Below are 26,716 nucleotides of genomic sequence, written 5' to 3'. Positions count from 1 at the left end.
TGATGACCACAGAGTTTTATTTAGGCCCTAAATAAAAACATATTATAAGAATATTTACTTTCTTTTTCTCCAAGACTATATGCAAGACTGTGTGGGTGTGTGTGTGTGTGTGTTTGTGTGTGTTTCAGACGGACTGTCAGTCCTCCTTTGAGTTGGTTATTATTAGGCCGTTGCCTGAAAGCATGTCCATCACACATCACTTACAAAATTCTCTTTCACATACATTCTCTCTCTCTCTGTCTCTCTCTCTCACACTCACACACACACACACACACACACACAGACGACCATGGCCTCACTTTGTCGTGGGTCATTTGAGTTTCTGTCAGAACGGTGTTTTGATTTCAAATTCAGAGTTCATAGAGCTAAGGGCTAAGACAGATGGCGTGTGATGGTGTGTGTGTGTGTGTGTGTGTGTGTGTGTGTGTGAAGGTGAGACGGTCAGAAGCACAGTGATCACACGATTAATATGCCAACGATGTCGGTCACAGCTTGAATCCCGACATTCTGTGGATGAAAAGAGAATAGAAGAAACAAGAGTTATAGAAAAGAGGAGGAAGAAAAAAACAGCAGAAGAAAAGAAGATAAATAGATTAAAAAAGAGATAATTAATGACAAATTGATAGAAAGAAAAATGACAAGATATGAGGAAAATGAAGAAGGAAAGCAGTACAGAGGTGAAGACATGACTTCTGTCCCTACATTGACCTTTGACTGTGGCAGAGTGTGGGAGGGGCTAATTTAAATTTTATGCAAATTAGAAGCAAAGTGTTGCGAGCGTGAAAACTAACAGGAGTGAGCCACACAAGTGCAACATGGAGTGTTCTTTATTGGGATTGGATCTCCTTTTCACGATGATGAGGGAGACCAGTTGCTGTCTTATGATGTCATCACTGTGTGTATCAAGCTCCTCCCCTTCTGAGTTTATTTACCATCATTTAGTGACATTATTAAACTGAGAAATCATTTTATTACACAATTTTAAATGAATTATAAGGCATTTTATAGAACAATATGAACAGCAAAAAAAAAATTCTTGTGTTCAAAATGTTCTAATTTATTTTATGGTTTATTTTAATGTGGTTGAAACAACCTTTTTATGTGGAACAATAAAGTTGCTGTGTGTTTGTTTATGAGTCTGAATTATCGATCCACCCCTTCGTCTTTTCCTCTTCTTTTATTGTAAAGTATAATTTATGCTCCTGTTCGATCTGGCTGTAGGAAAGGCACTCCAGAAGGGGCGGAGTTCAGTAGTTCAAGAGTAACACACCGTGAAAGCAAAGCCTTGCCCTGCCCACCTTGTCTGTGATTGGCTCATAGAGATGTGTGATGTAAATGATGTACAGAAACTGGCCTGAACTCAGATTCTCGCTCCATTTGATTAAAATTCTGATTTCTGACTAGAAACAAATGAAGAACACGCCCGTTTCTTCATTTGGAACGCCGTGTCCATCCAAATCCACGAGCACAACAACACACACATCTCAAGCCCTCTTCAGAGATGTGAGGTGGTGATTACTGCATGGGTTTTATTCGAGGGATAAAAATGGACAGTGTGAGAAAAGTGTTTATGGTTTTAATTTTTTGTTTGTTTGTGTCATCAGTGAAAAAGTCAGAAAGTCGGGGCTCATGGAAAGATACGAGCATCCAAGTGGTAATTATGGAATCGTGTGTTTACCACATAATTGTAATATTTCTGACAATACCTGAAGACAGCATTAGTGCAAGCGGCGGAGCTTCCGGAACCTGAGCAGGGCCGGTTCTTTGTCCTGATTGGTTTATGTTATTGTTTACGCTCACATCACATCTGTTTATGTCTGTAGTTCAGCAGAAGCACCACAGCTTCTCCTCAGAGCAGAAATTCCATTAGAGGAATATAAGGAGACACTGTTGCTGTCGTAAACACCACTGACTTCACCTTTTAATATCATCACTAAATTATTTCCACTTTAATCTGTGTCTGTGTGCAGAGTCGCAGAGAGCCGACGTGCAGTCGTCAGTAACCTGCTAACAGCCAGCGTGAGGCGGAACGCAGTTCTCCATGTGCATCCAGGTTTAGATGCATGGAGAGGGAAAGACAGCAGGATAAATCGGGACAAACGCAGGAGGAGGGAAACGCCGTCGCTTTCGGTTTTCACGGTGACTGAAATAAACACGCAGAGAGAGGTGCAGAATAAACCAAACACACAAACACAGATCTAAAACCCACGCTTCAATATTTCAACTGTTCCAACTTACAATGTGTTTGTGGGGTTTTAGGCCATCTTTAACACACACACACACACACACACACACACGCACAATCCAAACATTTACTACAACAGATGAGAAACAGGAAGTAACACAAGGCTTCAGTGCCAGTCTCTACTGCAGGTGTGTCAAGATCCGCAGAGTAAAACACACACACACACATAAACACACACACACACAGCATTCAGAGCAGTAGTCCAAAATCAAAATGTTCACATGTTGGTGTGTCCCAGGATGTCATCACTGCAGCGTGGCACATTTGCTGTGTGAAGCTTTGCATCTCTAGTTACGATACTAATGTTGCTAACAAGTACCAGAAGCTCATAGCCTCCGGTTTAGCGACTGGACTCAGGAGTGAAGGGTTTTATCAGTGAAGAGTGTTTATGTGACCATGTCATGGCATGATTGAAATTAAAAACCTGATACATGATTATTGCAGCTTTGTACATAAATATGAATCTAAATATATGGACTTATTAATATAATAAAAAACTGATTTTAGTCGACTTTAGTAATACATAAATATAATATATTAAATATAGATAGCAAAATCTATCATTAATTATTATGGATATAGTACTAGATATTGTATTTTATTTGTTTATTACTCACATTGCTAGCATACTGGGAAGCTAATGGTGTTTAGCGACATGTAGCTCAGAAAACTTTTATACGACTAATACGAAAAATGTACGACTATACGATGATCGAAAACCTCAACTTTTTCTTTCAGATGTGTTAAAAACTGCTAAAACAATGAGAAAAAAACACTGTAATTATGTTTAGCATTGATCGCTAGCTAGCTTGCTAAGGCCCGCCCCTACCTGAGCCTGTGCTGGTGTCGAGTGAGGTCAAACTTCCTGCTGAGGAAGAAAGAGTCTCAGCTTCATAGGGATGAGTTATACACAAATTCAGTTCAGTATGTTAAACTGGTAGCTATAAGCTTCCATTACTTGTTAGCAGCATTAGCCTTTAGCAAAGTAAAGAAGCAAACTTTACACGCAGAACACGTCTCGGCATGTGAGATAAGGACATGTTCCCAAGAAAGAGTTCAGTGTTTTTGTGAGTGTGTGAGTGTGTGTAAGTGTGTGTGAGAGAGAAAGAGAGAGATTTCCAGGTCCCTCCTCATACTTTGTAGTAGATGTTAGCAGGACTCTGAGGAGGCATTTCCTGTACGATGTAGACTGGATGTCCATAATCGCCGCTGACCTTCTCGTAGTGCGGGCAGTAGGCGGAGTCAGAAGTCCGCAGCGGGATGATGATGTCACTGGGCTCTGTGCCGCCGGTGATGTTACCTCCGGCGATAATTCCTGTGTTTCCTGCAGTGTTGGCCACACCCCTTCTGGGTGTGAGGGCGGAGAGAGACAGGCTAGGCCGCTGTGTTTCTGAGTGCTTGGCTTTTCTCCTGCGGTAGCACACCACTCCAGTTACTACGGCAACCAACAGCAGGACAAAAGCTCCGCCCACTGCACTGAAGATCACAATGGTGACAGAGGATGAGACTGAACCATCACCTGTGTCCATCCCACCTGCTTCGGCTCCGTTGACACTGTTCGGGGAGTCCACACCGTGATCTGAGAGAGACAGGAGAGATAGACAGGTGAAGGAGAAAAGTATGCATGGAGAGAGAGAGACAGAGAGACAGATGGGAGCATGATGGAAAATGTGGCCAGTGACTGACAGAATGCAAGAAAGAGAGACAGCTGAGAGAGATGGATGTTACAGGTGAGATGAACAGGATGAGGTTAACAGAGAGACAGGTCAGGTGGGTAGTGAGAGCTTGAGAGTGAGACAGGTGAGGTTAAAATAGAGATATAAACCTGGAGTTTTGCTGCTGGAGCGACCTGGATCAAGTTTTGGTTTGGGAGGAAGTCCATATGCACCTGTGGGAACAAACACACACACAGGATTAATTATATAACACAAAATATTATTGAACAGAATGTGGTAATGATGATGATGATGATGATGATGATGATGACAATGATGTACTCACTCTGTCCCACTTTGAGCACAACTTTCATCCCTCGTGTCACACATGCTCCTCCCCTCCTGCTGTCTAACCCCTGCCTCGTCCCATCCGAGGTAGCTGAGAGAGAGGGAGAGAGAGAGAGACAAAGAGAGAGAGAGAGAGAGAGAGAGACAAAGAGAGAGAGAGACAAAGAGAGAGAGAGAGAGAGACAAAGAGAGAGAGATAGGTGAGTCAAGAGTAAGATGGGTGGCAATGTGAGACATTTGAGGGGGATGTATGATACATTAGCAGACCAGATCGAGAGAGAAAGAGAGAGAGATAGAGGGAGACATAGAGAGAGAGATGGGTATTAAAGAGGGAGAGTGAGACAGGTGAAGCGACAGACAGTGAATAAGTGTGTGGCTCTTGCTGTGTTAAACCTCTGTGTGAGTGTGTAAGAGACAGTGTGTGACCTCAGTGCTGAGTCTTCCCACTGCTTTCTGACACTCACTTTTCCTTGTGTGTGTGTGTGTGTGTGAGAGAGGGAGAGAGAGAGAGAGAGAAAGAGAGAGAGAGAGAGAGAGAGAGAGAGAAAGAGTGAGAGAGAGAGAGAGAAAGAGAGACAGAGAGAGAGAGTGAGAGAGAGAGAAAGAGAGACAGAGAGAGAGAGAGAGAGAGAGAGAGAGAGAGAGAATCCAGCCTTTCATGACAGTTGAGCTCCTGTAGCGCAGGAGAAAACAGGTCACACACTCCTTGTGGCACAACATGCACACTTACACACACTAACACACTCGCAGCCTGTAACATTGTCACATGACACACACACACACACAAGCTTTAAAGCTTTAAAACAGTCTTCTCCTCTTGGTTATTACTTTACTGTGTAATGTAGTACTATAGCTGTACATGGCGAGTTTTATGGAATAGCGACATTCTGAATACGGCTTATGAGTTACAGAAAGGGATTTTTCTCACTCTGTCACTCTGAACACAGCATTCACTCCACGCTGGGACATGGTGATTGGCTTTACGAAGCTTGAAACTTTTGGAGTCTTTTCAGGAATCTGGGTTTGTTCAGTTAGATGATTCATTCAGACTCGTTCAGTTGCACTGCAGCTTTTACAATGCTAATATAGTTTAAAATAATGTAGTTTTATAATTAATTATTGATGCTAATTATCATTTATATTGTGCTTTATGTCACTGTTCAGAAAGACACAATGCTAAAACACTGGGAATCTCCAGATATGACTCTGTGAGCTTAAACAATTCTTCCTGAACTCGATGATTCGAACACTGACAGGCTGAATGAGTCTTTCTGTATGACTTCAAGAATCAATGAATCCAACATTGATGAATCAGTGAATCATTTGGTCAGACCCAGGATTCATTCTGCTCTCAAACCCTGAGCTGCAGAACGACAAAAGAGGGAATCTGACAAAAGTGACTTATAAAGACCAAATCATTCACTAATGAAACATGTCTGTATTGACCCTGGGATCTCTTAATTGTTTCCCCCACACTGTACACGATGTTCTGTAGGGAACCGTGTATGTAATATAATGGACAAGGGGGTGATGGAATTATGGAGTGATTTGAGGCACCGCAGCAAAAATCTTTGATTTTCATCTCACCTGACACACATCTCACTAAATCATCTAGCTTCTGATTTTGTCTGGAAAACATCCAGCCATCCTTTGCCTGCAGCTCAGTGCGTCATGTTGATGACTTCCTTAGCAAATGCGCTAAAAACTGCAACTCAGCTAAAAAAAAAAAAACACTTGGCTAAAGATCTGAAACACAAACGCCTGCAGCAGGCTAGCATCCAGAACAGCGCTAAATCATGCTAGCACAAGCCCACTCACCAGAGCACTCGCTAAAAATCTTTTTCAGACAACGTACGTACACACACACACACACTAATATCAATAACACACTGAATAAACTTGATTTTACACAGGGAGGAATAACTTCTCTAACTCTCTGACTCTTTCAGTATCTCAATCTTTCTCTATCCACCTTTTTTCTTTTTCTATCTGTTTTCTCTCGCATTCTAACTTCTTTCTCTCTCCATCTGTCCTTCTCTTTTCTCTCTTTCTCCCAAGCTCTTCTCTCTCTTTCTCCCAAGCTTTCTCTCTCTCTCTCTCTCTCTGTGAGTGGCGCTGGAGGGGTACAAAAGGACGTGCAGAAAAAGTGAGACAGAATGAGAACGATGGCAGGAACAAGGCCGAGAGTGTGAAAGAGGGGAAGGAGAGAAAATCACATGAAGGTCTCCTTTTTACAGAGAGCAGGACAGGACGAAGGGGCGAACAAATGGAGAGAGAGCGAGAGAGAGAGAGAGAGAGAGAGAGAGAGAGAGAACTGGACAATGGGGTAATTGAGATGATGATCCGGAATGACGGCAGATAGAGAGAGCGCGAGAGAGAAGATGAGAGATAAAATGGAGAGAGACAGATGGAGCGACAAAATGAAATGAGACAGTAAGAGAAATACAATGGAATAGAGTAGAGATATAGATAAAACTGAGAGAAAGAGAGAAAAACAGTGAAGAGGAGAGAGGGAAAGAGAGAGAGAGAGAAAGTCATTTTCTGTTGTTCTCTCCATCAGGCTCTTAGCAACAGTGTTTTTATTTTGTTTTTATCGTCTGTTCGTTTACAGTGAGGACGTGTAAATTGCACAACTATACAACAACTAATCTTGACTCGATGCTGCACTAACCACCGCACTATTGAACTACACCGTATGTTGGACAAGTGATTAAGATTTCATTCACTAGACAGAAGGTCAGGACTATGAATCCCAAGGCTAGTTGTGAGTGGGCGGAGCTAGTTTCCTACCTTCAGCCTTGTCAATCAGAGCAACACTGACCAATCATAACTGCCTAGAAGTTCAACATATACAGAACAGGATAATAACACTGAGACACACACACACACACTTTTCACAAGTTCAAATTGAACATGAAAAAGGGGCGGAGTCTTGTGCAGCATGTCCCTGTTTGCTCTATGTGTCCATCAGCCCATAAACTGCAGTTTAACAACCACACAAATCGTCTCTCTCTCTCTCTCTCTCTCTCTCTCTCTCTCTCATGCATTTACTGCTTCATTCCACACATTCTTAAGCAGCAAATATAAATCATTAATGATATACAAGAAAGAAGCGAGAGAATAATAAATAAAGAAGTGAGATAAAGGGGTTGGAAGTAAAGAAGAGAGAAATTAAGAGACTGTGAAAGTTTGAAAAAAAAAGTTTAAAACTTTTAAAAAGATGTTAACACGGAAAGAGAGAGAGAGAGAGAGAGAGAGAGAGAGAGAGAGAGAGAGAGAACAATCTGAGGGTGAAATGCTTAAGGGTTTTCTGGGTCATGTATCTGTCAGCTCGACTCGAGACGGCAATAAACGAAGAGAGAGAGGGAAGGAAAAAGGAAGATTTAGAGGGGTAGAAACGAGGAAAAAAAATACAAATATATGGAAGAAAAACAAAAATGGAGAGAAAGACAATAGATAGATGGAATAGATGGACAGATAGAAAGACAGACAGATGGACAAACTGGATAGAAAGAAAGATTCTCCGATTCCACTTTACACACACACACACACACACACAGAGCCATAAGCAGTGATGTCACAGCTTATATAGAAAGACTCAAAATAAAGCTGCATTATGGAGAAGCAGTGAGCAGCAATAACACACACTGACATCTTATTCAGGGAGAAATACACACACACACACACACACACACTTACATACTTACAGAGGAAGAAAAAGTGCTGTACATTTTAGGGGGTTTAATAGATCAGTTAGGAATCAGGAATTTATCAGTTCTAAACACTAACAATTTTATTCAGCTATACTTTACTCTTCACAGTGTTTCAGCCTGAGATGCTTTATGACAAACTGTAAGAGATCCATTACAGAACACACCAATTCAGTACCATCCTCAGCACCGCCGTAAGCCCTTTACTGTTTTAGTAACATTTTTATTAGAAGATTTATAGCTGTTTCAAAGAGACACAATTTAATGTGATAATGGTGAGCTTTAAGGAGGCCACACCCCCTCTGCTGAGGTTGAGACTCTGAGGCCCTGCTGCCTCTGCTGAGGCTGAGAAATGGAGACCCTGTCCCCTGTGCTGAGGCTGAGACACAGAGGTTCTGTCCCCTCTGCTGTGGCTGAGACACTAAATTTTCTGCTGTGGCTGAGACACGGAGGCTCTGTCCCCTCTGCTGTGGCTGAGACACGGAGGCTCTGTCCCCTCTGCTGTGGCTGAGACACGGAGGCTCTGTCCCCTCTGCTGTGGCTGAGACACGGAGGCCCTGCCTCCTCTGCTGTGGCTGAGACACTGAGGCTGAGACACTGAGGCCCTGCCCCCTCTGCTGTGGCTCTGCCCCCTCTGCTGTGGCTGAGGCACTGAAGCCACCTCCCCTCTGCTGAGGCTGAGACACTGAGGCCCTGCCCCCTCTGCTGTGGCTGAGACACAGAGACCCTGTCCTCTTTGCTGAGGATGAGACACAGAGACCCTGTCCCCTCTGCTGAGGCTGAGACACGGATGCTCTGTCCCCTCTGCTGAGGCTGAGACACGGATGCTCTGTCCCCTCTGCTGTGGCTGAGACACAGAGACCCTGTCCCCTCTGCTAAGGCTAAGACATGAAGGCCCTGCCCCCTATACTAAGTCTGAGACAAGAAGGCCACTCCCCCTCTGCTGAGGCTGAGACACAGATGCCACACCTCCACGAGGTCTCCTGACCTGAGTGGAATCCGTTATTGACACAGTGGTGTTTAATAAGTGATGCAGTATTCAGAGTTTTTGCTCTCAGACTCTTGGAGCCGACTGAACGTTTCTCTTCACGCTCCTGCATCATTTATGAGAAACTCATCACGAAACACACTGAATGTACGCTGCAGTAATGTAGCACTTAGCACAAGCTATTTAAAAGCTTCTCTACTTTTCCCCCTATGGAAGAATGTGTGAGTGTGTGTGTCCATTTTTTGAACTTTTTCGGAAAAACTGCAAAAAAAATGTATTGATGTATTGTAAATGTATGAAGGTACTGCTACTGAATCTCTCCTGTTAGGAAGGGGGTGTGGCCTGTGTGTCTTGGCCACAGTGAAAGGGGCGAGGCCTGTGTTGGTCATAATGAAGAGGCATGGCCTATCTGTTTCGTTTACATTTAAGGGGCGTGGCCTCTTCAAAGCTCACCATGCAAAAAAAATGCTTTCCTGAAAAAAGATCATTTTCCGGAACTCAGGAATGTTAGATATTTTTCTTCAACAGAACCTTTTTAAGACCTTTCAGCGTCTTTGAATTGGAGGAATATTTTTAGGAACGTTGGAACTTTTAGCATGCTCCTACAACAGAAACCTTTGCTGGAACTTTAGAAGCTTTTCCATAAATAGAGCCATTTTAGGAATTTGGAACATGTTCTCCTCTGAGGAACTGTATCAGTAACTCAAGAACTTTAGTTACTGTTCCAGGAACTCACAACCTTTGTTTATCCATCTGAGAGTTTGTCACTGGAGGATGTGAGCTACGCAAAAGTAGCTAGCTAGCTGAAAATATCATGAAAATGGTAATAAATAATGCTAACAGGCTAAACCTGCTATACAGCATCATCATTAACATAAGCAAACATGAATACCTCACTAGCCTGTAAGTTAGCATGGTGTAGAATGTAGGCATCATATAAAACAAGGTAAATCTAGTAGAGTCCCCTGACTGTTTGAAAAACGTTGAGTAAACTTTAGACAGTTAAAGTGAGTAAACAACCTGGAAGACACACCTACGTTTAGATACAGTCAACATTTGGCCTTCTTTCAGAGTGCTGCACAAACATTTCTCACAGCAAAGGATTGAACCGTGTGTGTGTGTGTGTTTTGGGTTAAAGCGCTCCTTTGGGAACTGCAAGCACTCGGCAATCGAGCATTTGATCTGAAACACTCCAAGCGCTCATACTCAAAAACGGTAGCAGTTTGGAATACAGCCAATGCAAAAAGCTCTAATCTCAGTGCCACCACACACACACACACACACACATCCAAAAGTCTAAGTGCACTTCCAAGAGCTGTTTTTATTCCAACGTTTATGCTATTTTTGTTATTCCAGCATTTATGCTAAGTTTATTTCTCCATCAGTCTTCGTGTTCACTGAGATGATACGAACCTGAAAACACACAGAACTCGTTGGAGATAATTAGCATTTTAAAATTAATGCAGAATGACAGAATGATCCAGAAGGTCAACATTTACCTCCAGTGTGTTGGTAAAAGCATAAAAAATATTCAGAACACCTGAAATTTTACAGTTATTACATTTAGCATCCACTGCTAACGCTAACATCGCTGATATTACTGTCAAAAGATTGTCAGTCAAAATATGAAGAGAATTTTTGGAGACGTTTTGTTGAAATGGATTTTTTTTTTCCAGATTTTTTTTTTTTTATAACTAAGAAGCGTAGCATTTGATCCTGTGGTGTCGCTGCACTAAACATCCCCCAGAACACAGAGTCTTGACGAGATTAGTTCCACACTGTCATACTGGTTGACATTTTTAAAGAATATTAATGTGTGTGTGTGTGTGTGAGTGAAAGAGAGAGATACGAGAAGCTAAGCCTGATTTACAAATCCCACTGAATCTACAAAAGTGTGTCTGTGTGTGTGTGTGTGGGTGTCCAACATATTTAGTGTGTAGAATTTTCTAAGAATTGTAGAATATTAGGTTTGTTTAATCTTCTGTTTACCCAAATAAGGCTTCATAACACATTTATAAGTAGTGCATGAATATTTCATGAAGCCCTGGTGGTGGATTTATGGTGAGGTTTTGTTATAAACCTTAAATAAATAAAACCGTTAATCCCTCAGTATTACTTTATTAACTATTTATGAATTGTCTATTAATGTGCTATGGAGGCCGTTAAAGTGTATCTTTTTTTATCAAAAATCTTTTATCTTCTATTTTTTTATTAATATCAGATATTTTTTCTACTTAACTACTTTATTCTACTGACAATTATATATATATATATATATATATATATATATATATATATATATATATATATATATATATATGTGTGTGTGTGTATTCATTACTTTAAATTGATTTTTATGTTGTAAAATATTTTATTTAAAAATCCCTTTAGTTTCAGTTGTTTCCGATTAATATTTTAAATGTTGACAAAAAATATTTTCCTGTTTTTTCAAAATTAGGTTTAGTCATAAAAATTTTACAAATGCCTGTGCTTGAAAAAATGGGGAAAAATAGTCTAATGTTCAAAACCTCTCAGGAAATGAAACATATATATGTATATAAAGCCCTTTCTTCAGACACACACACACACACACACACAGGTTGATTACCTCTCTCTCTAACTCTGTCTCTACATGTTCTCCATTGTTTTGTCAGTAATGAGCAGCTGGTGAGGAGAATTTACACACACACACACGCACACACACACACACACACACACTCACACACACACTCAGTGTTCCATTATGATGCACGTGACAAAGCAGTAGGATTTCAGTACAATAAATGTTTGGGTTTTAGATATTCAGAGTTCTGCTCTTCCTCTCAGACAGGTCTGTTAATTAGTTTGCCAGGTGAGATCTTAATTAAAGACAAAACTCCTTAAAGAGTGCGCTCCTCATTATTAAGCAGTTCACAGTTCTCCTGCAACACGGGGAGGAAGCAAGACCTTTCTGAACATGAAAAGTGTGAATGTCTTGTAAACGGCATAAAAACAAGCGAGATTTGACAGAATGTGACTCGAGCTGGAGCTTTGGACAGATTAGTGACTGATTCGGAGTTCAGTCAAATGAAGGCTTATTGAAAGGCTTAAGGAACGTTTATGTCAGACAAATTGATGGTATTAAAAATGCTATAAAAAATGAAATAAATAAAGGTCAGCTGCTGGTGTCTCTGGAGTTGCAGAAACCTCTCTGCAGGATCCTCCAGAGGCTGGTGGTATTTCAGACACCAAACTCTAACGAAAAGCCACCAAGAGAAATGTTTGCTGAGCTCAGAAGTACAAGAAGACTCATTTTTGAAGTGTTTTATTTACCCATGAAAGCCGTGCTACACTGGATGGTCCAGATGGATGGAGTTCTGGATGGTTGGTTCGGGATGTCCACCCAGTGAGGAGTGAGGATTTGGTCTGAAGAAGTGAAGTGAGATGGTTCCTGTAGAGTCCCTGAGGCGATCATAATGACCAAAGATCTGTGGAGTTCGTAGCCCACCATTTTTCCACCATGGTATAATACGAAGATTTGTGTCTTCTGAAACACAGGACAGCGCACCAGCTGCAAAAAACACCACTGACTCCTTGGTTGCTGCATGATGTGACCACTGTCATCTCCTGACCTCAATCCTAATGAGAGCCAGAGGAACAACCTTCCAACGCTTATCTATGAGGCAGTATACCTCGAAACTGCCGCTCTACGAGGCAACACTAGCGGCCGCAAATAAAATACAGACAGCAAGTAAACATGAACTTTCAGATTCACTGCGTCAGAGAGGCGATGGTCGTCTCGAAGAAAGTCTCATTTATTAACATGTAAATTGAAGTGTAAGTTACTTTTAAATGATGTTTCCATGCAGCAAATAGAGATTTCTGTTCCAAATTATTCCAAAGTATTTTGTGTATTTGTCAGAATATCAAGATAGCCGTCATCATTATCAGTACCTTCTCTTCTAATAAAATCCACGGTTTTATAGAATTGTTGAGGATTAAAACAATCTGTGAAACTGACCGTTTAAGTGTGTGCATAATAATTTGGAACACGGTATATGTGTGTGTGTGTGTGTGTAGTTGGCATGTTCTCTCTGTGCTTCAGGAGGTTCCTCCAGGTTCCTCTCTCAGTCCAAACACATGTTGTCGGTTGACTGCTATCTCTAAATTTTGTGTGTGTGTGTGTGCCATGCTCTTCCCTCCTCTTAAATAAAGGCGAAGCGGTACGTCCAGACGAGGCTCAAAATGACGTGTTGAAAAACGACCCATTAAAACGGTGGATACACAAACACCTAACACAAACTAATTGACACACAAGCTTCTCTGTGTGTGTGTTAGCACCGTGTCAGGCTTCAGAGGAGGCTTTCACTCCGTCTGCTGTTTACCAGAAAAGAGTTCAGGTTTAAGGAACAAACAGCGTGACACTGCAGTGAGATGTTTGATCCTTTGAGTATTGAATTTCACCCAGATATAAATTTCAGTTCCGCACTTTATTAAAATCGAAATAAAATAGAAAGAGGATGCCGAGCTTCACGTGTCGCCTTCAAGCACAATAACCTACTTGAGACGTACACATTTACACACACCGACATACACATGCACATTCCACACATTCAATAAAGGCTCTTTTGACAGACATGTGAGCCGTGTGTGTGTGTGTGTGTGTAAAACATCTATTTGAGCAGCTGCGGCAGGCGGAAGGTTAATGAATCACTGTGTAAAACCGATCCAATTAGTCTGAGTCTTTCAGCATGACCCTTACAACACAGACACACACACACACACACACAGGGTTAAAATCAGACCAGATGACAGATACACGTGTGATAATGATGTGAACACAGCTGAAGACTCAGACATGTAGATAAACACAGACTCCAACACACACACACACACACACCAACTGTAGTGCAGCACTCTGATTGTTGACCTAGTTCAGGAGGCGGCATGTCGCGTCATGTTACTTACTCAACCGACTCACTGTACACACACACACACACACACACACACAGACACACAGACACACTACAGTAGGAGTCCTTTACGTTGTTTTTTTTTAAACATGTTCCCAGAATCATTCAGACCTGTTTAGTGAGAGAATAAGTGATGGAGTCAACAAATCAGTGAACGAATCATGGACCAGTTGAATAGTTTATGCCGTTCAAGTACAGATTTATAGACTTCACCAGTTCAGGAACCGACTGTTTACTCGCTCGTTGGGACTTGATCACTGATTCGTTTACCTTAATCGCTTCTCAGTTCGTTAAAGCATCGTTTGAGACATGCAGACTCCTACAAATTCCGTAAGCGATTCATTATCTGAGTGATCACATGATTCATTCATGAAACCTTTACCCTCATTAACCAGTTTGTTCATTGATTCATTCATTTATTCATTTTTCAACTAATTATCTGAATGTTCACTTTGTTTGATTAGAAAATTTTAAACTCTGATGTTGCTCTTTGTGTAAAACTAACACACAACTCGCCCATGCTAACACGCTACTTAGCCGTAAAAAAAAAAAACCTGAAGGACGTCTCACACACACACACACACAAACACACACACACACACAGTTAATCTCTTCTGTTATTTCAGCTTAACCTTGATAAATAAATTAAAACACACTCTTCAATAATTAACACGGCTTTTACCACACACACACAAACACACACACACACAAACAAAAATAGAGAATCTCTAAAAACCCACATCTTCACTATGGGAGTAAACAAATACTTGTGCACACACACGCATGTCAAACCCACACACAAGCACTTCTCCTTCGGAAGTGGCAGAATTTGTGTGTGTGTGTGTGAGAGAGAGAGAGATATCCACTGTAAACTCCTCCTGCTCAGCAATCGAACATTTTATGAGAAACGCTCTGAGGGCTCGTACTCCCAAAAGAAGTTTGGACTACAGCCAGTAGATATCCATTTTCTCTCTCTCACTGACACACACACACACACACTAAAAATCCACTAGAAGTACACACAGCCTTCCAATAAATTATCACATAGTAAATACTTTCTCGATGCGGCTGCGTCCCAAACCGCATGCAGCTGCACTAAAGAGTGTATCAAGATAACTAACTTTGTCAGCATATTATTTTGACAGGCTATTTAGTGCACTAGTGTGTGGTTTGGGATGGAGCTACAGGTATGACACAGAATGCTGTCATGGTAAACTTAGTTGTTGTAACGCTAACACTGTCTGCTAAAGAGTGTGTACTATAGGTAATGAATTATTTTCACACACTTTTAGTGACTGGGATAAAAGTGACCCAGTTCTGTCTTACAGAAGGGGTGTGGCCTCTGTACCACCTGCCAGTCTTACAAAAGGGGCGTGGTTTCTGAAGACACAGAGAATGGTATGTGGTTTTGAAAGAGAAGTGTTATTGTGTGTGTGTGTGTGTTTGATTTTAAAATTTCTGATTTAAATGCTGAGTAAGTTTCTCTCTCTCTCTCTCTCTCTCTCTCTCTTTCTCTCTCTCTCTCTCTCTCTCTCACACACACACACACACACACACACACCCCTCCTCCACAGTGCCCTTGTGCCTCTGAGACCCATTACCGCCAATTAGGCCTCCAGCTTCTGCTAAAACATAATGGCTACACACACACACACACACACACACACACATCTCCCTCTTTGCTCCAGCTCATTACCACCATACTGTATAAATTACCAAAAGCCACAATAGGTTAATTAAAAATGATTTCCCAAAGGAAGCAATATACACCTACACACACACACACACACCATATTAGGTGCAGTATAAGGATATTAATGCATTTCACCCGTGACATCATCAAGCTCCTTCAGCTTCCAGTTATGTTAATGTAACACACACACACACAAACACACACACTGCGAACTTGACATTAAATGTGTCTCTGTCTGTGTTAAAGGTCAAAAGGTTCCAGTTAGAACCCATTTATAAAGCTAGAACCATAAGCTCAGACCTATGATGTAGTAGTCGTGCAGGTTCTTGAACTCGTGGCCCCACAGGTTGGGGGAGAACTCCTGGAACTTGATGGTGAAGCGCGTGTCGGCGTTGGGTTTGTCGCAGGTGAGCAGCAGGTTGGAGTCTTCACTCAGCTCACACCTGTCTGCCTGCTCGCGCTGTGACACCAGGTAGAGCTTATAGAACTCGTACTGCGGCGGGGACGAGGATGCGGGACACACCAGGTCCAAACGGTCCCCCATCTGAGGGTACAGCACGTAACCTCGCTCGGCCCCAAACCTGCACAGAAAGACAGAAGGAAAGAAAGTTCATAGGGAGTCTTTTAGTAAAAGGAGGTGAGGCCTCTGTCTGTCAGACACAGAATGGGGCATGGTATATGTTAGTCTCAAAAAGGGGTGTGGCCTCTTTTACATTCACGTTTCAGTGAAGCAATTTCATCTGCCATTTTTCAGTATTTTAGAAAGGAGATTACATTTAGAAAGCACTGCTTTCTGGGTAATTTGTTCAAATGGAACAGCCATTAGGACAGAGTTGAGAATTACACAGTGAAAAGTTTTGTAACAAATCCAAACATGAAGAGAAATGAGAGACAGAGAGAGATTTATAGACAGAGATGCAGAATTCCAAAGATATGAGGTCACGACCCTGAATGCTCTGTTCATCCCCAGGAGGATAATCTGACCTTTGACCTGTGAAGTTATCGGGTGTATGTCAGAGTTCAGCTAAATAGGACAAGGCCACAGAAGGCTTTAAACGTTCACAGAATGAAAAAGGGACTGACTGAGGAAAGACTGAGGAAGACAGTGTTACCATGGAAACCTTGATTGACACGCTGATATTTGTGTGTGGGTTTAATGCCACGTCTGCCCTTTTATTCCCAGCGCAATTTTTCCTCCTCTACCCACGCGCAAACACCACGTGCCCTTTGGTGCTCTTGAGTGTGTGTGTGTGTGTGTGAGGGAGAAAGGGTGTGTCAGTGTGTGTACCACTGAAAATGAGTGTGTGTGTGATGGTTTTCAATCATCAAAGTGAGTTTAGTAATGTTTACTACTGATGAGCGATGGCCATCATTAATTCCTTATTATATCATCAATCTCGTTAAGCTCGTTAAGGTGTAAGATGAAGTGCAAAAATGTTTTGGTAAAATTGTCTTAAATAAACAAAAAGAAAGCAATCAGCCAGGATGTTACGTCCGTTCTGTCAGAAATAGAGGAAAAAAAAGGAAAGAAAAATCAAATTTTCACAGCTGACGTTAAAGAATGCTAGCTAGCGAAAGACACCACAGGGGTTTCTCAATAACTAGCTTACTTTTAGATATATGTTAAAAAAGATCACAAAAAACTTGCAAATATTCATACAGTTGTTTTCATCATGTTATCCTCTGAATCAGATATCTGACGCATTGTTATGATCATAAATCCTTTCTTTCATCGATGCTATGCCGTTAAGGCTCGTGGTGTCGGCTGTATTAGCGCAGGCCAGGGGGTTTATATAAATGTTACAGATGTACCGCTGTAATAAAATCCACCGAGGCTGAACTTCACCAAGCAGTGACAGGACAGGACAGTTTACATGCTACTCTACCTCTTTACCTCCAATAAAAACGCTGGTGTGGCATTTAGCAGACTGACATTTCCTCCTGAGAGAGAGAGAGAGAGAGAGAGAGATGCAGACAAAGAGAGAACATGAACAAAGAGACAGAGAGACACACATGTATAAAGGGATCTATAGAGTCTGCACAAAATGACAGAGAGAGAGAGAGACAGAGAGAGAGATTTACACAAAAAAAACAGAGAAAGACTGATGCTGTGTGACACAGAGAGAGAGAGAGAGAGAGAGAGAGAGAGAGGTTTTGCATCAACATTTAAGATTTTGCTTTTGTCTGATTTCAGAATTTTTATTGAAACTTCTGAAACTGATGACTGTCAGACTATGTTGTTGATCAGACTATGTTGTTGATCAGACTATGTTGTTGATCAGACTATGTTGTTGATCAGACTGCAGTAGTGTTGATCAGACTATGTTGTTGATCAGACTATGCTGTTGATCAGACTATGTTGTTGATCAGACTATGTTGTTGATCAGACTATGCTGTTGATCAGACTATGTTGTTGATCAGACTATGTTGTTGATCAGACTATGTTGTTGATCAGACTGCAGTAGTGTTGATCAGACTATGTTGTTGATCAGACTATGTTGTTGATCAGACTATGCTGTTGATCAGACTATGTTGTTGATCAGACTGCAGTAGTGTTGATCAGACTATGTTGTTGATCAGACTATGCTGTTGATCAGACTATGTTGTTGATCAGACTATGTTGTTGATCAGACTATGCTGTTGATCAGACTATGCTGTTGATCAGACTATGTGGTTGGGTTGATCAGACTGCAGTAGTGTTGATCAGACTGTCCTGTACACCGGACACTACAGCATGGTAGATATTTAAAATCAACTCAGTGTGTAGTTTTGTGTTAAGCATCACAGTCCTGATCTCTATTTATTGTCTGGGTTTAAAGTGGGTTTAAGAGGAGCTTCAGACTAAAGGAAGGCTAATAACGAGGCTGAGAACCTATGATCTAACCACATACTCTGTGTGTGTGTGTGTGTGTGAGAGAGAGAGAGATTATGGTAAGTGGTCACCGAGTGTTGTTTAATGTGTTTATCGATGCTGTGTAATTGCCTCAGTGCCGCAGATAATCAGCACATTCCTGAGCGATGACTAAAACCGCTCACAGAAACACACACACACACACACTTAGCAGTTCCACAAGTCATCCACTGGATAGAGAGGCAGGTTTCATGGGAAATTTAAAGTTATTTTGTACAGCCCAGGTTATGGTGTTTGTCTTTCTTGGTTCTGTAGGTAAAGTTAAAGATACTGAAAGATCCTGATTCTGTATGTATTTATATAAATAATAACAAACACTTGAGGAAACACTTGAGGAAACATCATGCTGATGAGAGGTCGAGAGCTTGAACCGGTCTGGCCGTTCTCCTAACAGAAGGCTGCTCTGTAATAAAGAGCGCTCTGTACATCCGCGCTGAGCAGAAAAGCATCAATATGCCAGATAAAACCATGAGAAGGTAAATCTAGAGTCCACTTTACCAGAGAGAGATGATTTATTAGAGCAGAGCTGTTCTCACTGCTGCTGCTGAATCACACATGCAGTGACACACACACACACACACACGACTGTGATGATGCGGTAACGATGACGAAGGTGACGCCACAAAAACACTCAATAAGAAAGGTAAAAGATAACGCTATAAATATACGCCTCTTTATCTCGAGGAGAACAGCGTAAAATAACTTCCAATTCTCTCTCTTTCTCTCTCTCTCTCTGTTTATAGTAGGGTATCTCTTGCCTCCTTCATCCCTCTCTCTTGCAGACACACACACATACACGTGCGCACACACGTACAGCATCACTTGGGGATTTGGCTGATTCTCATTCTCTTTAACGTTTGTGAATAAAATGTCAGACAGTCTGAGAGGTACGTGAGCATGTGTATGGAGGGAGAGAGAGAGAGAGAGAGAGAGAGAGAGAGATGAAGTAGAGATTGAGAAAAGAGATGGACAGAGGTGATGAGATAATTTAGAAAGAGGTAGCGAGGCGACAGCAGTTAAATGTAGATCCACATTTCCTGTTGAGGGAGAGATAGAGACTGAGGTGGAGAACAGGGAGTGAGAGAGAGAGTCAGAGAGAGAGAGAGAGAGAGAGAGAGAGAGCTTCTCCTATTAAGATTGTCCTATTGTCAAACATTTAGTGATGATTTATGACGATACATTTGTTCATGTGATTCAAACTGTGATTAAATCTATAATCTATTAAACATCCAGTGAAGTTTAAGTCCTGGTGGGTGTGGTCTAATATTCTAATGAGCACAGTGGATTGATGGAGCCAAAGCTGAGACTCCGCCCCCTCAGGCAAATGTAATTGCATAGTTGTTACCTAGTGGCCAAATCCTGATTCTGTATTTGGAGATACAAAGTTTTCTCGCCAGGTTAGCGTTCTCTCGCTGGGTCTTACATATATAATCGTTTATCAGCACATGCCTGCAGTAAAGATTTCTGAGCAGCTCCAAGTGGTTTGAGCAATATTACCCATAATGCCTCTGAGCGTTCATAAGCCTCAAGGAGTGAAAAGGGAAAAGAGGAGGTAATGAAATGAGGTGAGAACAAAGTGAGAGTGTTAAAAGATGACAAAATGAACAGATGACAGGAGGAATGAGAGGTGTGTGTGTGTGTGTGTGTGTGTGTAATCCCCTGACAGGTTTGCTGATGATTGATCGCTCCATATGAAAGGATAATGGGCGGTTGGAGGACAGAGGATTACACACACACACACACACACACACACACACATACACACACACACCTCTAAGCTGTGGTCAAGTAGTACAATCTTTTTCACAAAGCTATCAGAACCTCTGTGTAATGGCACTGACACACTCAGGGCCAAATGATTCTGTGAAATGATTCACTAAATTAAATACATCAGTATCAGCCACTGCAGAATCATTCTGTTTGTTTCAGACAAGCTTCACAATCAGAGACCTGTTTTTGTTAATTTATTTATTTATTTATTAATCAGAATTGTGCAAATCATATTTCTGCACTGAACCTTGCACCTTGAGTCAGTGAATCATTCTGGACAAGATCGAGATTCACTTATCTGCCCTACATCTGATTAGTGTTTGAATCAGTGAATCATTTTGGTCAGGATGGAGATTCACTCCTGTTCAGCGAATCAAGTTTCAGTCTAGCATGCAACAAACTGTGTACTGAAGAAACACGATGATTAGACTTTGAGACTGCTACGATTGTTTCATCTAGGTAACAAGTCCGTTTAAGACACTGAAGACTTCCACAAAGCCAAATGACCGGATGTCATGTGTTGATTCGCTGCACAATGCCAAACCGGAGAGTATAAACTTCCATTACAAGCTAGCTCCATTAGCATTGTAGCTGCAGCGGAAAACTAAAGAGGCCAATTCACTCAAGCACTGAACACGTCTAGGACCCATGTGTACACACTGACATCCTGAATCGATATGATATCGCAGCACATCCTCACACTCAGCTCCCAAACGTGTGTCCATCAGCATCAGATGAACTGATTCACCTTTAGTGAATCGAGCGATTCATTATTAATGTGCAACTGAGCCTGAAGTTGTACAACAAATTCCCCCTGCTGGAGTTCTCTCTCTCTCTCTCTCTCTCACTTACACACACACACACACACACGCACACACCTTGGCACTAGTCCGATAGATCGCGCTGCAGGACTTGTGGTACGTTTCCACCCACACATTTAATGGAGTCTGAAGCTGAATTTCTAATAAGAAAATTCAGATGCAAATTATAGGAGCAATATTGAAAAGTATGCTAGCATAAGGTGTACTAGCGGTGTATTCTTTAGAACATTAGTTTATCATTTAGTGAAAAGTGAAAAGTTGCCTGTACTGTGCTGCTGAACACTTGCTGTGGTAGTAGTTATTAATTAAGTACCGTTAGTAGTCCAGTGCTCGACTCTGTACTAGCTTCATCAGCAGATTCGAGTAGCAACGCAAGCTAACTGTAGCTACGTACACTCACCAGAGACACTAGAGATCTCTCCTACATCCCTTTCTTCATTATGTCTACGTAGACACTAATGAGAGCGTGGTTTCTCATCTTGTAAGTTTGTGAAGTAAGAAACCTGCAGATAGAAGGTAAAGATACGAGCGGGGAACGGGGAAAGTCGGACCTCGGGATTGGTCTGACGAATCGTTTGGTTGGATTTTCTCTTTAACGTGTCAAACTTATTATCATGAAACATCTGTGTGGGAAAAAAAACAGATTCCATTTTTTTTCAGTCTGATTCGACATGTGCTCTTGTCTGATCTGTGGCCTGCAGCTGTAATGAAAATAAACAGATCGTCATTCATGTGGTTTTTGTGTTCCACATCACTGTCTGCATCCTGACTTCTACTTCTTTCCTCATTAAAAGGAAAAGACCTTCTCAAGACCTTTCCTGACTTTCTCTGTTCCGTTTTATTGCATAAACTTTTATTTGGTCAATAAACGTATTGTGACGTAGAAAAAGGATGTGATGTGCATTAAGGACGTGGTTGGGACTGAGAACATGGATGAGTCTAAAGATGCCGATCTTTACTGTCTTTATGTCTGTCCTTTCTCAGGTCTGAAGATGGCAGCCCCTACAGACCCTCTGATCTGTTCTGAATCACCCTTCACCGTTTTCCAGCACAATCAGGGCCAGTAATATCTGCAAATCCAGCAAAAGCTCTGCCCTTTTTTTCAGTGCAGCTGAGCTCCAGGGTGAAGCAGCGCTGTGATGAGGCTCCTGCTGTGAGCATGGTCCTTTTTTTTGCTGCTGCAGTGATGGATCATCTTGCAAATGTGGCACTTTTTGTTTGCTTCTATGGTTTGAACAACGCGTACAGGTCGTTTTAGCACAGCGCTCAGTTAATGTGAATCGATTCAAATCATATGCTCATATCCCTTTACTCCAAGATGGAGGAAATCTCTGTATTCCAGTTCTACCTTCTACCACACTTACCCTTTACCTCTAAAACATCTCAGCATTTACGACTGCATATGCTGCCACCGAATTAGCATGCAAAGCAGAGTTGTTAGCTCTGTGTGTGTGTGTGATGGGACGTGAGTAAACACGTTGACCTTTTCAGGAACCCAAGGAACATCTTGCAGAGTTTGTGCTCGAGCTTCTTCATCTCGGTCCACCCCCATGTGCTCGCTCTTTGCATTTCAGTCTTCTATTTAAAAACATGAGCGCAAACACGAAAGGTGGAAATTCCGTCCCAATATTCAGACACGGCGTGACTCCATTCACGTCCCCTAGACATTCACGTGATGAGTTCTGGACCTCATCATTCCTGTCCTGTGGACAGTCCAGATTTGGTGGAACTGGGAGTCACAGACTTCCTCTGAATTCTTAACCTCATGCTAACAGCTAAAGGCGTCTGATCTGGTAAAACGAAAGGCACGCTGCGGGGAAGGTTAGAGTGCGAAAGCAGATGTTCACCAAAGAGCCTGGGACTCTGGTTGGTGGTCAGCTGGTGGTTTATTCTCTCTAACAGCAGCTCTGACCGGAGAGAAGCGGCACATCACATCTTTATATTAATGCACTCACTCTTATACATTATCGTTTCCATAGACACGACACATTCGTAGGGGCGTATTAATCGATTTAATGAGCGTGTGTAATTGTTGATCTGTAAATTACTTTTATAAAACTAACTTTTCCGAGTTTATTCGATACGGTTTAGCGAGACATTTTTGCAATTAACTTTGAGGAACTGACTTATCGTAAGAATGTTCCTCAATGTTCCACAAGTATCGCTAAATCATCCATCGTCTATACCCGCTTTATTCCTAATTAGGGTCACGGGTCACTATCCCAGCGCACATAGGGCGAAAGGCAGGGGTACACCCTGGACAGGTCACCAGTCCATCACAGGGCCACATATAGACAGACAACCACACACTCTCACTCCTATGGGCAATTTAGAATCAACAATCAATCTAATGTACATGTTTTTGGACTGGGGGAAGAAACTGGAGTAAACCCACACAGGCACAGGGAGAACATGCAAACTCCACACAGAAAGGCCCCTGCCTGTTCGAACCCAGGACCTTCTTGCTGTGAGGCAACAGTGCTAACCACTAAGCCAATTTAACTACGTCCAAGGTATTATCTCGGGGGGTGAAGTTAAGCTTGGAGCTCATGATCCTTCACCGCCTGAATTGAATGGGACGTGAGATCTGTAAAGTGTTCATGAGCTCTTTTTAAACCTCAGGTTGAGGAACATCTTCAAAAAATAAGTTTTCATGGTTTGGCCATTGCTGCTGTTTTGTGATGGTTTGCATAAAAAAAAAAAAAAAAAATCTTCATCATTTGTTTAAGCCAGATTTCACTTTCAGATTTTTAGCCTGTTACAGTAGTTAACGTTATAACTGCATTAATTAAATCAAATACGAGATTATTAAAAAGCAGGTGAAGTGTTTAAGGTAAAACAGACATGGCTGGAATATCCTCTGGATATATTTTATACTCTGGGGTTTATTTACTCTTCAGTTTCTATCACCATATAACTGCCACTGAAATATATCTCAGATTTCAGATTTGGATGTGATGATGATGATGATGATGATAACGGAATATCGGTGCAAGGTGACGCGGATTAACCTAGCTTTCCATCTGAACTCTTTGGTATCCTGGCGGTTCCTGGTGATCAGATGATCCTGATGATCACATACCTGTTGTTGAAGGAGTTCCAATAGATGGGCTCCAGGTTGGCTGCTGTGACCGTTAAGCTCTCCACGAGGAATACGAGTAAAAACATCAGTCCATGAGGACATTCAGAGAGTTTGTGAGCTTCTCTGTCCATCATGCAAAATAACCCCGAGGAGAAGTGCACACGAAAATCTGCAGTCGGACCGAATCAGAGCAAGTCCATGAGCTCCTTCAGTGTTTAGAGTTCATTATCCTTCAAAGCTCATGAGATCCTTCAAAGAGTGAGTTTTAATCACATCCTTTAGAGTCTGTGAAACTGCCGAGTTCACAGGATCTTCGGCGACATGCAGCTTGTTAAGTTCATGGGTTTATAATTCGGAAAAACGTGCCGTTCATTAAATCCTATAAGGTGTGCCTGCGTATGAAAACCCACCACAGTGCGAAAACCACGTCTGAGAAATGTAAAGAATGCGAAGTGTGAAAACGAAGCCTGTGCAGATCTTCAGGAATTCTTCACAATGAGTTCGGAGGAACTTCTCCTCTTTTCTGCTGTCAAAACAACGAAAAAGTCAAACAGATTGCCAGAAACTTTTCCATCTCAGAGTATATGAAGCTCTATTAAATCCACATTATTCCCATAATAAGAAGATGCTTCTGTCTTCACTCAGTTTTCCCAGAGATTATATTTTAGGAGAGGTTTTTTTTTTTTTTTTTTGTATTTCCCTAAAACATATTTCAACAAAATGAAGGTAAAGTATTGTTGTAGATCTGATGGTCCTCCAGACTGAGAGGAAAAGTTCTCCTTCACTTTTCCTCCTCAAATGAACGTTAAAGCTTCTGTCCCAGACCTCTGCTCGCTCTTCACAGCCAGTTCTCGTGAAATAAAAGATGTCCGTCAGGTGTTAGTACAGAAATACTGCCTGAAATAAAAAAAAAAGAAACACGGCTAGCTTCAAATACCGAAAATAAACCCTACATACGGCAATAAAAGTGGGGGAAATGCGGGAAATGTGCAGCTCGTGGCAGGAGCTCGCGCGGCTCCGTGTGTTCCCGCTCGGCGCTCGCGCACTACTGACGATGGGTGACTCGTGCGCGGAATGAATCACTTTTGCTTTCTGAACGACTCTTTCCAAAAGTGAGTCGACTCCTGATAAGTTTCAACCCGAAACCATTATATTAATGCTTGCCCTTTGTGTGTGTGTGTGTGGGGGGGGGATTTTGTTTTTTGGAGTCGGTTCTTTAACACGAAGCGTTTATAAAATTAAGGGTATCTATGCCTCATGGCGTTGCTAGGATACCGACCGTTGACATCTTGAACAGCGCCATCCAGCGGTGGTAGATAGGTTTAGCCTCATATCATTGTTTTTTGGTGACAACGGTAGAAAATTCCCCCGAAACATTTTGGGAAAATGTTATATTTAAGTAATATACATTTCACATCTTGCTAAATCTTTGCAGTTAGCCTAACCAGCGACTAGCTAAGCGTTTCTGAAGTAATCGATCACTGATGCTAGCTGTGAAAGCAAAGTTGTTGTTGTTTTTTCATAGCCATAAAAATGTAGTAGTTGCTGTGATTTTTCAGTATTGCACCTATTGTATGTTTCTGGGCTTCACGTTTCTGTATCAAATGTTCACATGAATCAAGTCACATGATTCACTTACAGGATTCGTTCAGAAGCATCAGTTTGCCGAAACTCTCTCAAACGCTTATTTTGTGATTAATGTTTTCCTATTGTTGCCCCCCCCCCTTTATTTGTGAAAGGTGTATATATTTATCTATCTTTTGGTTCAGTGATGGTACCCACTCTGGATCATCCAAAATTTTGTTGTAAAAACTGTAACTTCGCTTCTTAAATCGTGTCTCGAAAATATCCCGTTTGTGTCGCCCCCTCGTGGGCGGTCAGGAAAATGACACGCACCTTACACACACCTGCTAATAACTAAAATTCTTAAACTAGATTAGCATAATAAAGTTTTCTCTCATGGTGTATTGCTGAAAACCTAAAAAAAAAAAAAAAAAGGTTTTCTATATTACCACAGGAACTGGTGGATTTTATTTCTCTCATTAAAGTATTTTTTATTATGTACAGTGGAGATCAGGAATAATGTAATATCTTCATTGCTCAACATTTGAAGGAATTTTTGTTGGGGCTATACCATGCTAATTAACCCGTGTTTTACAAAATAACCAAGGCACTTCAAAAAAAATAAAATAAATAAATTGTGTAAAAAACACAGTGATCAAAATTAGAGAACAGTGATGACTGTAGCATGGAGAAAGATTACAACTAAAATTTTTGAAGGTTACAACAGTCGCCAATTAGCAGGAAGTGTACAGGCCATTGCTTTGAATGACTTCAGCACATCTGTAGCCACAGGACATCTCACACGTGATTTTGGTCCTCTCTTCTTCCAGTCTCTTCTACAGTTCGGTGACTGTAGTGGGTTTCTTAGCCATAACTTTGTTGGATTTTCCAGAGGTTTTCTGTTGGGTTTAGATCAGGACTCTGGGCTGACCTTTTCATTATTTCAATGTTTTCAGCTTCAAGGAACTGCTTTACCCA

At 41.6% G+C, this 26,716-nt stretch overlaps 1 protein-coding gene across 1 annotated transcript; it reads right to left on the bottom strand.

Annotated features, from left to right (window-relative positions):
- Positions 1-1,646: 1,646 nt before the first annotated feature.
- Positions 1,647-25,235, bottom strand: efnb3a (ephrin-B3a). The gene is made up of 5 exons (XM_058412610.1): positions 24,176-25,235; positions 15,892-16,172; positions 4,247-4,339; positions 4,071-4,133; positions 1,647-3,824 (listed from the first exon to the last, which is right to left on the bottom strand). Exons 1-5 carry the CDS (start codon positions 24,307-24,309, stop codon positions 3,376-3,378), a joined length of 1,020 nt encoding a protein of 339 aa, XP_058268593.1. The 5' UTR covers positions 24,310-25,235; the 3' UTR covers positions 1,647-3,375.
- Between the last annotated feature and the right edge of the window lie 1,481 nt (positions 25,236-26,716).

The sequence above is a fragment of the Hemibagrus wyckioides genome, linkage group LG16, assembly GCF_019097595.1.
Source record: "Hemibagrus wyckioides isolate EC202008001 linkage group LG16, SWU_Hwy_1.0, whole genome shotgun sequence".
NCBI lineage: Eukaryota > Metazoa > Chordata > Actinopteri > Siluriformes > Bagridae > Hemibagrus > Hemibagrus wyckioides.
Note: the sequence above shows the minus strand (reverse complement) of the source record. Positions and strands in the feature narration are given on the sequence as shown.